This window comes from Phyllostomus discolor, chromosome 1 (genome assembly GCF_004126475.2).
Source record: "Phyllostomus discolor isolate MPI-MPIP mPhyDis1 chromosome 1, mPhyDis1.pri.v3, whole genome shotgun sequence".
NCBI lineage: Eukaryota > Metazoa > Chordata > Mammalia > Chiroptera > Phyllostomidae > Phyllostomus > Phyllostomus discolor.
In genome coordinates, this window is record NC_040903.2 from 131,402,795 (window position 1) to 131,417,018 (window position 14,224).

General features: G+C 38.9%; 1 protein-coding gene across 4 annotated transcripts in view; it reads left to right on the forward strand.

Moving 5' to 3' along the window:
• SLC25A21 (solute carrier family 25 member 21) overlaps positions 1 to 14,224 on the forward strand; it is a 483,365-nt gene that overhangs the window by 435,287 nt on the left and 33,854 nt on the right. For 3 of the 4 annotated variants that reach the window (XM_028506740.2, XM_036029122.1, XM_036029115.1), the window contains 2 exons: positions 2,021 to 2,080; positions 5,354 to 5,461. In XM_028506740.2, coding sequence (XP_028362541.2) covers positions 2,021 to 2,080; positions 5,354 to 5,461 — 168 coding nt within the window. The remainder of the gene's footprint in view (positions 1 to 2,020; positions 2,081 to 5,353; positions 5,462 to 14,224) is intronic. The other variant, XM_036029120.1, reaches the window with a different exon arrangement.

The window sequence follows — 14,224 nt, forward strand, 5'->3', positions numbered from 1 at the left end:
CAAGAAGACCTCAGCAGCAAGAGAACTCCAAGGCAGAGAATCTCTACCCAAACCACTAACGGTCACAGCTTAGCTGTGGTTAAGCGTAGTAAGTACCATGGTAAAGTGCATGCATAGGCCTTGGTGTTAGACTTTGGGGGAATCTGAACCCTTCCCTTCACTAGCTACAGGACATATACCTATAAAATGGAATCATGGCTGTGTTGTAACTGTGACCTGACAATGTTTTATGAATTAAATGCAGGAGAACACACTAAGGTCTTAGCAGGTTTCTTGGACGATAGCAAGCTCTCCTGAGTGATACAAATAACTAAGGCATTTATGGTTCCTTTAGTAGCCAAAGTGAAGTCAGAGAATGGAAACTAAAATATTCTGAAAGTCTCCTATGTGCCAAACATGTCAGGAAATCTTACTCAAATGCTCTTATTTAAGGAATTTGCTAAAACTTAAGTTTTGTGTTCTGGAGGATTAGAAAGGCCAGGCAACTCACCCATGTTTTCACAGCTAAGTAGTATAGCCAGGAGTCAGACTCAGAACTGCCCCTGTCAAAATACCAGCAAGGTCATTGTCAAAAACAGTGATGATGATGAGCTTAAAAAGGAAGAAAAGATAAATTATCTTTAAAGCTTAAAACTACAATGCATTTCCATCCATAGTTAATGGTTTCTAGTGCATCTCTCCTCAAAACAGTGGTGGCCCCTGGTGGTTCTGTTGTAACCCCAGGATACAGTCTGAGGGTCATCACCACCCTCTGGAATGTTGCATCAAGAAGGCAGGGGCTCTCTTTGTTTACTGCTGCATCCCCTGTGCCTCTCAGAGCTCAGGGGGCATCCAATAAAATATTTGTTGAATTAGTAAATGAATGAATCTCATTTCTAGAAAAGTCTACAACTATAGTTAAGCTAAAGAAGCATGGCACAAAGTAGTCCATGGGTCTTTAGAAGAACAAAAGTCTATCTGGTGATGTAATGACTCTTGGGATGCCCAAAGACTCATTCAAGGTGTGTCTACACCACAGAACTACCTTTTTTCTAACAGCAGAGTATTATTTGGCCCCCAAATGTACATTTTTTTTCTTGCTATATTTTACTGGATTAAAAAGTAATAGAGTAGAAGACATGTGTGATCACAAAATACCAGGGCCATTTCTCTGGTCTTGAGAAACAGGTTACAGGAACCTAAGAGAGTGTCTCAAAGCTGCTTGTGGCTTCCTAACAGAGTACCCAGGAGCAAAACATCATGTTCAAGCAACGTTGTTGCCCAAAGTGTTGGAGAAAAAATGCTTTTGGGGTATGTTATACAAAGTGATTGATTAGATTTGCCTTCCTAGAAACTCATTTTCAGGAAAATTATATTAAACATCATCTACTGAAGCCCGACAAAATCTTCATTATCACCGTATCTTAAAGGAAGGACTAAGCAGCTCTCCTCTGCTCAGGTGGGGGACAGCGTGCCTTTAAGCAGGGATGGACCAGATGACCTCATTGTGTCCTTTCCTCATTTATGATGACATCTTCATTGTTGCTGAGTGTTTGGATATTTCATGGAACAGTAGAGACACGGTGATAAAAATGAAAGTTAAAGCTGAGAAGCGGATGTCTTTTACAAGTCAGTTAGATAATTGGGCATTCACTGGGAAAGCAATTCATAGAGAAAACAGAGGAGACCAAAGATTTCAGGTCTCTGTGCCTATAATGTTGAATCACTGCCATAAAAAAAGAAGTCTATTGATGTCTGGGGAAACTGGAAATGGTCATGGTAAATGGAAGCTGTATGGTTCATTTACTGCTATAAAGGATTCCATCAGCTCTTCTGTAGGTCATTATAGCTGCATTTGAAAATGTGAATGTTAAAGTAAGAACCAATAGCAACTACCCGAGACGAGATTAAGAACTATGTTCAATGGTTTATCATTTTTAAATGCTGATTAATATAATGATTTACTAAAGAAATTTGAGTCAATTAAAGGGTTTGTTGCAGGAAATTGTTATAACTCTCTGGGTTTGGTTTCGTTTCACAGTTTTTCACCTTTGAGCAGTATAAGAAATTGCTAGGATCTGTGTCACTGTCACCAGCATTGGTAAGTGAGAATATTTATTATACTTAAGTGAGTGTGTTATTTCATAAAGCAAAATCTGGAGACAAAAAGCCTTTTGATTCCCCAAGCCCAACTACTACTAAAATATGAATTCAAGCTATTCAATGTTCAGCTACTTGTTGAAAGCCATCTTCCTAATAACTCACAATCTGGCTATTTTATAGCAGCCAGTGATGAATTTATGATAATAATGATATGTGTAGAAAGGTTCAGATGAGATATGGTCAAGAATGTAAAATAAAGAGTATATTTGTCAGACTTTTTAAAAGCAAAAACATGCATGTTTACATGCACCTATCTGTGTGAAAGTCAGCATGCCTAAAATTATTTCCTAGCAGGTCACTTTTCCAGCTCTTACTTAAGCTGTAGTAAATAATAAATAATAGAACTTCAGGGTGTTCTGTGGTCAGAGACGGACTAAAGAGCAACCCTTTTATAGTCAGGGAGAATAATGATCATACAATGACACAGATCAACTATTACATGAAAATCACTTGCTGATCAGAATATTTTCCAATGCCACTTCTTTCCTTCTGAGTGACTTTGCTGCTTTTCACAAAATGACTTAAATTATATTGACCAATTGGGTTCTACAAATATGTGCTTGCAACGGGAGCTCCAGAGAGAGCAAATGCACTGATTTCTCCCTTCAAATCTTTAAAACAAAACAAAGTAAAATCTCACTGGCTTTCCTATTGAAAATTGCCCCTGTTTTCCTGGTGAAGTGTACCTCAAAACTTAACCAAAAAGGTAGTGTTCTGAGCTTCAATTCTTTAATTACTTTACTCGTAAAGGTTCATTTCAGAACATTTACTCTGCGAAGAAGACTGTCTAAGAAATATCTGTTATTTAAAAAGTCATGCATGTCCCTTTTATAGGAAGGATTCTATTAAGAAAACTAATAGCCCGGCTTAATGTTATGACAAAGAAACCTCTTGTCCAGCCTCCTACCTAAAAAGATGGATCCAAGGTGTGGCCTCACATAAAAGAAGTGGCAGCATGAGCCCTGAGTTATTTTTTAATTCCTCGGTATCTCCCTGTTATGTCATTCTTAACTTTGAAAATATCTTGTTAAAAAGAGAATTAAAAACCTTTCTAGCAAAAGACAATAAAATACGGCCTCCAGAGGGCCAGCTGGCTGTTCCAGTGCAGAGCATTGGTGCCACATGAGAAATGCAGTTCTTTTGGCTCTCTTGGGATTTGAAACAGAAAAGCATTTGGCCACTCCAGCCACCATAACTGAATGCATGCAAACTGTATACAGTTTTCCCCTTCTCTTGAACTCATTTATTCCAGGTTTTTTTGTGTTCTTTTTTTGATACAGCTAGACACTTAAACAGCCATTAAATGTCCCCTGGTGCTCTCACATGAAAAGCCTAGGAGGCTGGGAACCCGACAGTTACTGCTGGTCTCTGGAACAGTCTAAGTAATATGATCTGCTGATAGCTGATCAATTCTTTTGACAAGGGACTGCTGAATGCTATTTCTGACAGCAAATGTAGCTGAGTTTATAGAACAGAAAAGTGAATTACTTGGAAGATTGTATGTAGTAATAAAAACCTGAACATCTGGATTTTAGCTTTTTCAGTCAGAAAAGTTGGGGACTAGTATTTTTTTTCCTACTTTTGGCTTCCATGATGGAAGTCTGAGATACATGAATAAAATATTTGGTCCGTTACCCTATACAAAGATGTTTAAAATTGTAATGACGGGGCATGAAAGGAAAACGTCATTAGTCACTCCCTCTCTCCTGGAATCTCTGTCCAAAGCCATTCTTCCTGTCCATCTGTATGTGCAATAGTAAGAATGGTTTCTGTGTAGCACTTTTCAAAGGGCTTTCACACCTGATTTTGACCCTCATATAACCTTATGAGGTAGGGATGTTAGATATTGTTTCCATTTTACAGATGAGAAAACTGTGGCTTATAAAAGATTCAGTGACTTAAGACACAGAGCTGCAGCTAGTACATGTGGTGTCTTTATGTGAAGTGTGAAAAGGCACCCCTTTCTTCTGACTGATGCCTCTCCAGGGCTCCAGCTCAGCAAAAGGGGTGCAAGCTGGACTTCAGGCTCCACACACACCATTGTGCACAAACTAATGTACATGCCAGCTCTGGTGTATATCAGCAGAACCGAGGCAGAACCGAGACTTAAACCCAGACCTCCTGGCTCTGGACTTTCCTCCACTGCTAAGGCCGTGGAACATCCTTTTTCCCTTTCTCTTTTAGTTTCCTACTTTGAAGAAATTAAAGACTCCTAATAAGAGTTATCTGTGCTTTTTCTCCTCTTAGTTGTACATAGTACTACCTCTTCTTCTAGAATTAAAGCTTCAGCACTAAAGAATGATTTTTTTTCACATCTGTTTTGCAGGTTTAAGGCTTTGTTTAATTTTATTTTCATTCTCTGTCTCTCTTTGTCTCTGTCTCTGTCAGTCTCTGTCTCTTGTCTCTCTCTCTCTCTAGCGTGTTTTATCATTGTGGTTATTTTGATAAGGATTTTCTGAAAAACCTTTAAGTGTTCTACTTAGGGAAAAATTCTAGAAAGTTGTTCTTTCCTATTGCAGAAATTCTTAAAGGAGAGCAAATAATATTCTTGATTTTAGCTGAGGCCTTCAAAACAATCTAGTCATTTCTGATCTCATTCCTTGGCTTCTGGGTCCAGAAGAATAGGACAATTATCAGTTTCTTAAAAATATTCAGAAAGACTGAATAAAAATATTTTTTGTTTGATAATAGTCTAAAATAGTGAATCTAAGAATACAGCTATAAGTTTAAATGTGTTCAGCTACACTGTTTGGGTACCTGAAATTTTGCTGTTTATGAACACTATTCGTGGTTCTGTTCCTTGAATTCTTTAATCTGCTCAATAAATGTATTTAAGTAGATGTTTTAAAATGAAGCTCTCCTTTTACAAGTTAAACTCTCTTTTAATTGTTACATGTGCAGATGTTTTAGTATTCACCTTAAATCAGTAAAACAACCTTTCTTTTTATGAGTGGAAAGAGTCATTGTTGATGGGGTTTTGACATTTTATTTTGAATTGTTAGGTTGTGGTTTGCGGCTTCTGTAATTTCTTCTTCATGAATTGTCAGCATCTAATCAAGAACTAAGACTGTTTAGTAATGGTATATGGTGCACTTACATAAGTTTCTCCATTCTCATCATAACATTCAGCTACATAGTGTTATGAGTAGGATGCTTTACCCAGTGCACATGATAATTTGCTTTAAAGTATTGATTGATTTAATTTTTCTAGACATTTGCCATTGCTGGACTGGGATCTGGACTAACAGAAGCCATCGTGGTTAACCCTTTTGAGGTAGTAAAAGTTGGCTTGCAAGCCAATCGGAACAAATTTGCAGAGGTAATGATTTAAGGTTTTCCTATTGTTCAGAGACTGTAAAAACAAACATTTTAAGTGTGTATAAAAAAGTATGAACCCAGCTCATATTCACTTGCTAAAGTCATAGAAAATTATTGGTAGAGAAGTAGCATAGGAAAAGTCAAATTTCTCCCACAAGGAAAATGCTAACAAAAACTCATTCAAGTCTGAGGGACAAACACGTTTACACACTTTTATTTTAGAGTTCTAATGTAATCTATAATGACTTATTTGGAAATGTTTTCCCTACATTTGGCAACACTTCTATTTTACATTATGCTAGAATAGACTACAGCAAAAACCACTGAGGTTAGAATATTATTGTGTTTCTTAAAAAATTATGATGGAATACTACACAGCAGAAAGAAAGAAGGAGCTCCTACCCTTTGCGAGAATATGGATGGGCCTGGAGAGCATTATGCTCAGTGAAATAAGCCAAGCAGTGAAAGACAAATACCATATGATCTCACCTATAAGTAAAACCTAATCAACAAAACAAACAAGCAAGCAAAATATAACCAGAAACAGTGAATTAAAGAACACACTGACAGTAACCAGAGGGAAGGTGGGAGGGGATAATAGGGGAAAAAGGGGAAGGGTCATCAAGAAACATGTATGAAGGACACATGGACAAAGCCAAAGGAGGGTAGGATTGAGGGTGGGAGCGGGGGATGGCTGGAGTAGGGGGGAGTGGTGGAGGAGGGAAATGAAGATAACTGTACTTCAACAACAATGGAAAAAAGAGAACAAAATTATGAAATCATTAAAAAAATTACCTCAACCCTTTTCCTACTCCACCCATGGCCCTCCCCCAGAGATTCTGATAATCTGTCAAGCTTGTCTTTGGGTTAAATCTGAATGAGCATGTTACTAAACCTGTAGAGATATCACCACTTGGACAATGATGGGTCTTGGCATTTAATCACTGGTACATGATATTTTGTGAAGACAGCTTCCCTTGGTGTGTGCTGACTTCGCTTCCTTCCAGTTGCCTAATAATTCCTGTTAAACCACCAAGTCCAACTGTTCTTGCTTTATTCTTTTGGGAGCCAAGCATAAGGTAGAGAAAAAATAAGGGGAAAAATTGTATTCCAGGTCCTTTCTTAGCATTTTAATTTAATTCCACAACTGAGTAGCATGTGGTATAAATTGGAGTATCTGTTGACCTGAATTTCTCTGTGGAGAAGTTCCCCTGCCTACTACTTAAGCAGCTGCTAGTGGGTGGAGAGCCCCCTCACTCCCACCCCACTTCCTGCCTGAGAGTTCCCTGGCAGCTTCTTGAGCAGAGGTGTGGGAAAGGAGAGGAGGGGGCCTACTCACCTGTAGCAGCCCAGGCCTGAGGCAGAGAGGGTTAGTCCGCTACAGCAGATGGTATCTACTCAGTTGAAGTCAATCCTAATTAAAGGAGATTTTTTTTTTCCTTTTAAGTTTCAAACGATTGTCTTAATTGCAGTGATATATAGCATTTCAGAAAAGACTGAAAATCTTTGTATTACCCTAGTCTTTGTTTCTGTGTGCTTTCTTTCTATTCTTCCTTGACTGATGGAAGAAAAAAAACAATGAGGAATAGGAAGAAATGAAAGAAACACCTTTCAAATGCCCTATCATTATGGAGTATTTAAAACAGCACCCATGGAATCTGCTCACGGAAAATTTGACTTGTTAGACAGGGAGAATTACGAACTAGAAGAAAACTTTGGAGCTCCTCATCCAATTCCTCCTCATTCCTGTTCATTCCTTCCTCATTTTACCTGTTGGGAAGCTTGTCTTAGAGAAACAATGAGTAAGCAAAGGAATGAACAGGCCTTCAGCTGCATCCTTTATCAAGGCAACCTGTAACCAGAGGGACCCAGTGGGACAACCACCAAGGAGCGCTCTCAGGAATGAAAATAAGGAGTTATCATAGCACTTCTGCTCATGTCTACTGTTCTTTTCTTTCTCCTCTGCCCTCAACAAGGTTCTACACTGAGGCCAAGTAAGAGCTGTGAATGTTTTGCATGTGTTAAGGTCTTGCTAGAACATGGAAAACACCCTCCCAGCCCAACACGAGAATGCTGCATGTGCATGCGTTCCCAGCTCGTTTGCACTTGTGCAGTCTGCGTAAACTGTTTGTGTATGTGCTGCCATTTTTTAAGCGGAGAAGAAAGGGGTATTTGTTTGGGATCATTTCTTTTGCATAATCCACTGAACTGGATTCATTGTCAGATATTTACTTAAACAAAGTAAAATCTATGAGGTACATTATAAAATATTTGCAGTATTACTTCATCTTAGCAAAGCAGGAATCATTCTGGTCACACGTGTCAGCAACTATCAGGATTCAGTAGCTGACCTGAGGTGCTACTTTACAGGCAACACTGATCAAAGCGAAAGTAGTTGCTAATACATAGTTACCCAACATAAAGGAATGGGACTATACCTATTGCAAAAAATGATGTGAAAGAGATGATGGCATAAGAATAGCAAATTTGGATCTAGTCACTTAAAAATAACTACCCATCACTTTTGGCAATAAACTATTTCTCATGTCTTTTGTCTAGGACCCATTAACTCCAGAGCCTTTCTCCAATGACTAGCGCTTTCTTTTATCCACCAAAGGGATACCCTTTTGTTCATCTGAACCTGGATTGAATTCATCCGAATATTAGGTGTGCTCACTTCAGCATTTGTATGGCCAGGAATAATTATTGCTTTCTTCACTCTGGGGCTTTGTAGGTTGTCAAGAAGTGTTGGGGGGTGGGGGTGGAGAAGGGGAAGAGGAAGAGGAAGTGAAAAAGAAAGAGGGGAAGAAATTAATTTAATGTCCAATGTATTTTAAAAGCACACTTTTTTAAGAAAAAAGGTTTAATCTAAGTATAAAGGGAATGCATATTTATGTTAGAAAACACCAAAATAACTATGCATTTCTGTGTTACATATAAATGTACAAATGTACTAAAATAATCTAGAGCAACACTGCCCAACAGAAATGCAGTATTAGCCACATTTTGTAGTAGCTATATTAAAATAGGTAAAAATAAACAGATGAAATTAGTACTATATTTTATTTAACCCAATATACACAAAATATTATCATTTCAACATGCGATCACTGTAAAAATTATATGAGATAATTTACACTCTATTTTCATATTTAGTCTTTAAATCTCATTGGTATGTTATGCTTACAAGCACACTTGAATTTGACCTAGGACATTTCAAGTTCTGAATAGCTACATGTGGGTAGTGCCATCCTTATAAGAAAATGCAGGTCTAGAGGAATTCATACAAACTTCTCACTGGGTACCTCTGAAAAGGAGATTAAAGTGGGAGAGAGAAAAGCAAGAATTTAAGGGGATATCTTTGTATAGTTGAACGTTTAACATGAGAATGGATTCAGTGTTTTGTGAACTTTTACTCTAAAAAATAACAGTTGCTCATCCTAGAAGATTTCAAAAACAGACCAGTGTAAAGAAAAGTGAGTGACCCAAAAGAAATGTCCCAACGGCTCTACCGTGATCAAGCCTGCCTTTGAGGGGAAGCTTCCCAGCTGGTCCGGGTGGGAATGACTTGCTGGCCTATCTTGGGATTCACCAAGTTCCTCTTTTGTTGGGGAAGAATAATAGCAATGGCCACATCAAATGCTGTCACGAGGGTTAGAAGAGGCACGTATGTAAAGCTGTTGATAGAGCCTGGTGTATAGTAAGGGTTTAATAAATGTTAGTGGTTATTATTACAACATGCTTTTTATGTGAATTTAAATGTGATGCAATATGCAACAATCTTAACACAGCGCCTGGTACATGGTAGACACCTCACCAAAGACACCTCATCTGTTTCTAAATGCAAGCTGATCTTACAAATCCTTAAGTTTAAGTAGAAAAAAATTTATCTTGAGGTACTGTCCTGATTAACAGTGAGCAGCCCCAGCTGACTCCAATGGAGGCATGAAAACAGCTTACTGAGCAATGGTCAGTCTGTTCTTTAGGTCATTCTCAGCTGCCAGCATGATCCATGGAGCCTGAATTCCTTGTCAAGGCCTAAGGGCTGGCAGCCTAGTTACAGTGCCTATTGACAAGGTCTTTAAACTCAGGTGCAGGTCTGCCAGCATATACAGCAGCATAAGTGGGAGATGAAACTAAATGTGTCTGAAGTTGCTTTGGAATGAATTCTACCACAATGAAGATATTCTCCCTCTGGAATAGTTGTATGAGATCAGCGTGGGTTCTTGATCAAGCCTTCATAGTCACTTCACATGGAGGTGTGAACTAAGGTCACTCTCAGCCTTTTCAGTCAATTGCAGCTACCAGCTGTGGTGGAACACTAAATGGATGGGCGGATGCAGGACGATGGCTTGACAACACCTTTAAGAAAGCAAAGCAGTTTCCCCAGAGGTTTATTTTGCAAGTAGATAACTCCTGTTCTGCCAATACCATGAGTGTTTTAGGTAGCATGTACCCCCTCCTAGATATGAACATCCTGGATGCTACACAGTAATTGTGGACTTTCCTATTTTTGTCAACATGAGGATGAGAGTCATGAATTGGTCCTCTGAACATGAAATTTCCTAAGAAGTTGCTACAGTTGAGAGGGACTCTTCAGTGGAAGACAGGCTAACTCAAGAGTTGTCAGTGTTACACTTACGTCTTAGAGGCAATGGCAGAATGGTGAAGTAGGAGCAAAAGGAGTGCCAGACCCAGCATGCCTAGAAGGAAGTTGTGGGATGTATGCAGATGGCCCTTTAGCCCCGTGGGGAGAGTATGGCTGGCAGAGAGCCAGAATGGGGCCCTGTGAAGCATGAGATCCAGGATTGGCCCCTTCTAGCTGGGGTTCAAGGGCATTACTGGCCGAGAACAGAGGCTGCATCTCTTAGGTTCTTGGAGCCCCAAGTGCAGTTCCCATCAGGATTTCCTGGGAATGGCAGGCGCTCTGTGCTCTCCAACCTCTGGCTTCTCCCCTCTGTGGCCTAGGACCGATTCTCTAGCCAGTCAAAAGTATGTTGTCCATGAAATATGTCTCCCTCTGCCAGGTTAGTCATAAACTATTCTAACAATTTAAAGGAAATTGCGGTTAATTCATTTTCTGATACTTCTCTCATATTCTGGCTTCTGTATAAAGTGTTTCAACCAGTGTGCTTGTCTCTTCTCCACTTTTAAAATTGCCACCATATCAGCCAAAAACTGTAAGCCCTGCCACACTTCCTCCAATTCCAACACCAGAATCTTGGCCAGCATTTTAAAAATCACAGTGAATACCAAAATCTATCTCAAAAGAAAAAGAAAAAAGAGAAGAAAACTTGTCTCTAATTTAAATATGCTTGACCTTCTGTGGGTAACAGAGTAATCATAGCTTTGTCATGCTCTGGCTTGGTTCAGTGGGTGTAAAAACATGTTCAGATGAAACCCGGATAGACCCAAGTTTCTCCCTGTCCTCAAACTCGATCCAAGCCAAGTGTCATTCTGGTTTGTAGTCTTTTTGGTTTAGGACTAGGCTTGCCCAGGGATTTCTCCATTGGGGGTGGTTTGCACATCCAGTCTTGCCAAAAGTGTGACTTTGTAGCTTGTTGTCCTTATAGGAACTTTCTCCCCCTCTTCAGTGGATGCATGATTTTTTATCTGTATATTTATAAGAACTGCAAGTCTCGAATCAGTTGTGTGAAGCCAAGTGGTATTTAGCTGGCACGCTCTCTGCTAGCCTGGAAAATGTGAATTTTTCCCCAGGAGCAAAATCTTGTATGAGTTGTTTCCCAGTTTTTCTCTCTACTTTGAAATCTACTTCAAAGTTATTATTTGGCTAGCAGGTTTCGTTTTCCTTCCCTTGAGGTCTATAGGATTGGCCTGCAATGTGTGGATGGGGCACAGGTTTTCCTCCTAGAGTCTGTCATTTTTATCTGCTTTACACATGAACATAATCATTCTCACCCCCAAACGTAAAACTAGACCTTTAGGGAATTGCAAAAGCCACTTCCACCACTCTTTAGTTTTTATAGATGTTCATCCCAAGAAAGGAATAATTAGTCTTCTACATATGCTCTATGACTATAATTTTAAGGATCAATGAATAGATAGCAAATACGTCATTAATTGGATGTTTAAAGCTAGGCATTTTTTAAAATCTGGTTTTGGATATTACCACTAAATATAGTTCTAAACACTTTATCCTGGGAGCTTAATAATCTAATAGAAACCAATTAGATTTTATATGATATCACAAAGCTTAGTAATTATATTCTCCATAGGCAATTAACAAATGTTTAAACTTAGATATATTATGTAGAGTTAACATAAAACGAATAAAAGGATTGCATTTTGTGATCACCTATTTCAAGAAGATGAAGTTGAGTTATACAGAGAGTGAGTGTGTGGCTCTGTTTACAGACGGTGTGAGAAGCCAGCTTCAAGGGCATGTCCACATTCATGAATGATGTATTGAGCTAAGTTCAAGTTTTTCCTGCATTACTATGTGAAACACTGCCTGGAAACTGTTCAGTACATAAATTATTTCTTTCCAGCTATGATTCTTGAGGGCAGAAAAGTGAATTATGTGTACAAATCCATTCCTATAGTTATCTTTTAACAATAGCTAAAGCAGCAGCCAAGTTGCCTCTCTATTATCATTTACAGAAAATAGATTTCAGTCTTCCATTCAGCTCTGCCAGGAACCCTAGATTTTTGCTTTCAGAATTGAGACTTTGAAGTAATGATAATCGCTACCATTTACAGAACATCTACTGCATGCCAGATACTGCGCAGCATGCCTTACATGATTTTACCTTTATTTGATTAAAAAAAAAATCATGTCATTCTGTATTACGAAAGTAATACATGTTTTTTTTTTCACAAGCAATACAGAGCTATCTAATGACAAAATAACTGATGATTTCTGCCAACACCTCCCTCTAATCCCATTGCTGTGGTAACTGCTCACACACACTTGATATTTCAAACCCTCCCATTGTCCCCACAAGATTGCTTTATGTCTATTTTACAGATTAGAAAAATAAAACTCAATGAAGTTAATGACTCTAAGAAATAGCATTAACATAGAGGTCTCTTTCTGATCAGACACACTGCTTTCATTGGGATAAAGAAATGTGGTTAATTAAGAAGCTTAAGAGAAAATCAAAAGTGTTTCTGGACCCATGAGAAAGCAACCATGTTGCTGGTTTCCTCTTAGCAGTTTCTCCTGTGCTGTGGCCACCTCCTCCCTGCTCTTGAGATAGTGCAGGGGCAGGGAACTGCCGGCATCTGGTGGCCCAGAGGCCCCCTGCTTCCCTGGGACGCTATTTGGCATCAGCCTGGTGTTAATGGAGTTTTGTGGCTCAGCATGTGGGAGAGTTTGTTTATAGCAAATCATTTTGCACTCACTGATTGTTTTAAAATAGACCTGTTTATCAAATGTAAAACTCTAGATACAATATAATTATATTTTGGGTGTCTTTTTGTCCATAATCATGCCCTATTCAAATAAACGGGAATGATGAATTAGTGATGTATCTAAGCTAAAAGAAATTGCAAATGTGAGATTTTTTTAGCTAGATTCCTCTCCTTTTACTTACATTCTGTTTTCAAATAAATGGGAGGTTTTCCCTTTTTTCCCCAAATTTATGAAAATGCTTCAAGACTTAATTTGAGTAATGAAAAGCATAAGTGATCATCTATCTCCTGAAGAGCAAGGGTATTTTCCTACTTTAGCCTAGCAATTGGGCCTTCTCTTTTTTTAACAAAGCAGTGTTTTTCTGAGGGCCTGAGTTTGGACACTTGCTCCATTGTATGAAGGTCTCATCCAGTTTGCTTTTCAGCTGCTTGATGAAATCCAGCGCAACAGCCTTATTCAATTGACTCTAAAATGCAACAAAATTCGCCTTGCCATAGAAAGCAAGTAAAAGAACAAATGTGGAGCATGCTGTGTTTTGACATGGTGCGCTAAGGGCTCTCCCCTGGCTCTAGGGACTGAGAAATCCACTGACACACACCCCTCACCTGTACCTACTGGCCATTCTCTGATAGTTGTTTACCCAGGAAAGAGTGTGTGCCACCTAAAACCTCTGCCTGTGATCTCACAAGTTAATCGGAGCCAGCTATGGTCAGTCGTTGGATGGAAGAACTCCAGAAAAAATAGTTCAGGCTGCCATAAGTCATCTCAGTGATTTGTTGGTAATACTGGGCTCTTGGAGAGTAAGGAATCAGTGCCCCAGAGTGGTGCCTGGGAGCATTGTATAGGCAAAGGATCCTCTCTTTTCTTTAAGCTGCTTAAGGATTTTTAAAACAGAAACTTGGTTCCATATTTCATAATTATGGAATGTTCTCATGGGTAGATATAAAATTTATCAGCATATCTCTCCAAATAAAAGTCAAAGCAAAAACATTTAAGTTTCCAGAATATAAGCAAAGTACTGTACTAGACACTTAGCACAGTGCATGACACCTAGGAGGCATTCCATAAATATTGTTGAATAAATAATGCATGAAAGAACAGGGAGTTCCAAGAATTAGCAGTTGGCAATAGCAGAAATCAAAGTTTGGAAGACTCTGAGTTCCTTCTGGACCAGTGAACTATGATTTCTGTAAACCAATATGGAAAGCAATGTGGTATCACAATATTAGGTGCATCCTGATCCATTACTCTTCCACTCTTGCAACTCTGATACAGTCAATAAAAGGTACATCTAGGAAAGTTAGAATGCCATTTGGCCCACAACTGGTAACCAAATGTGAAAATTGGAGTGAATCTAAATATTGAAAGGAAACCGAATCGTGGGTGACC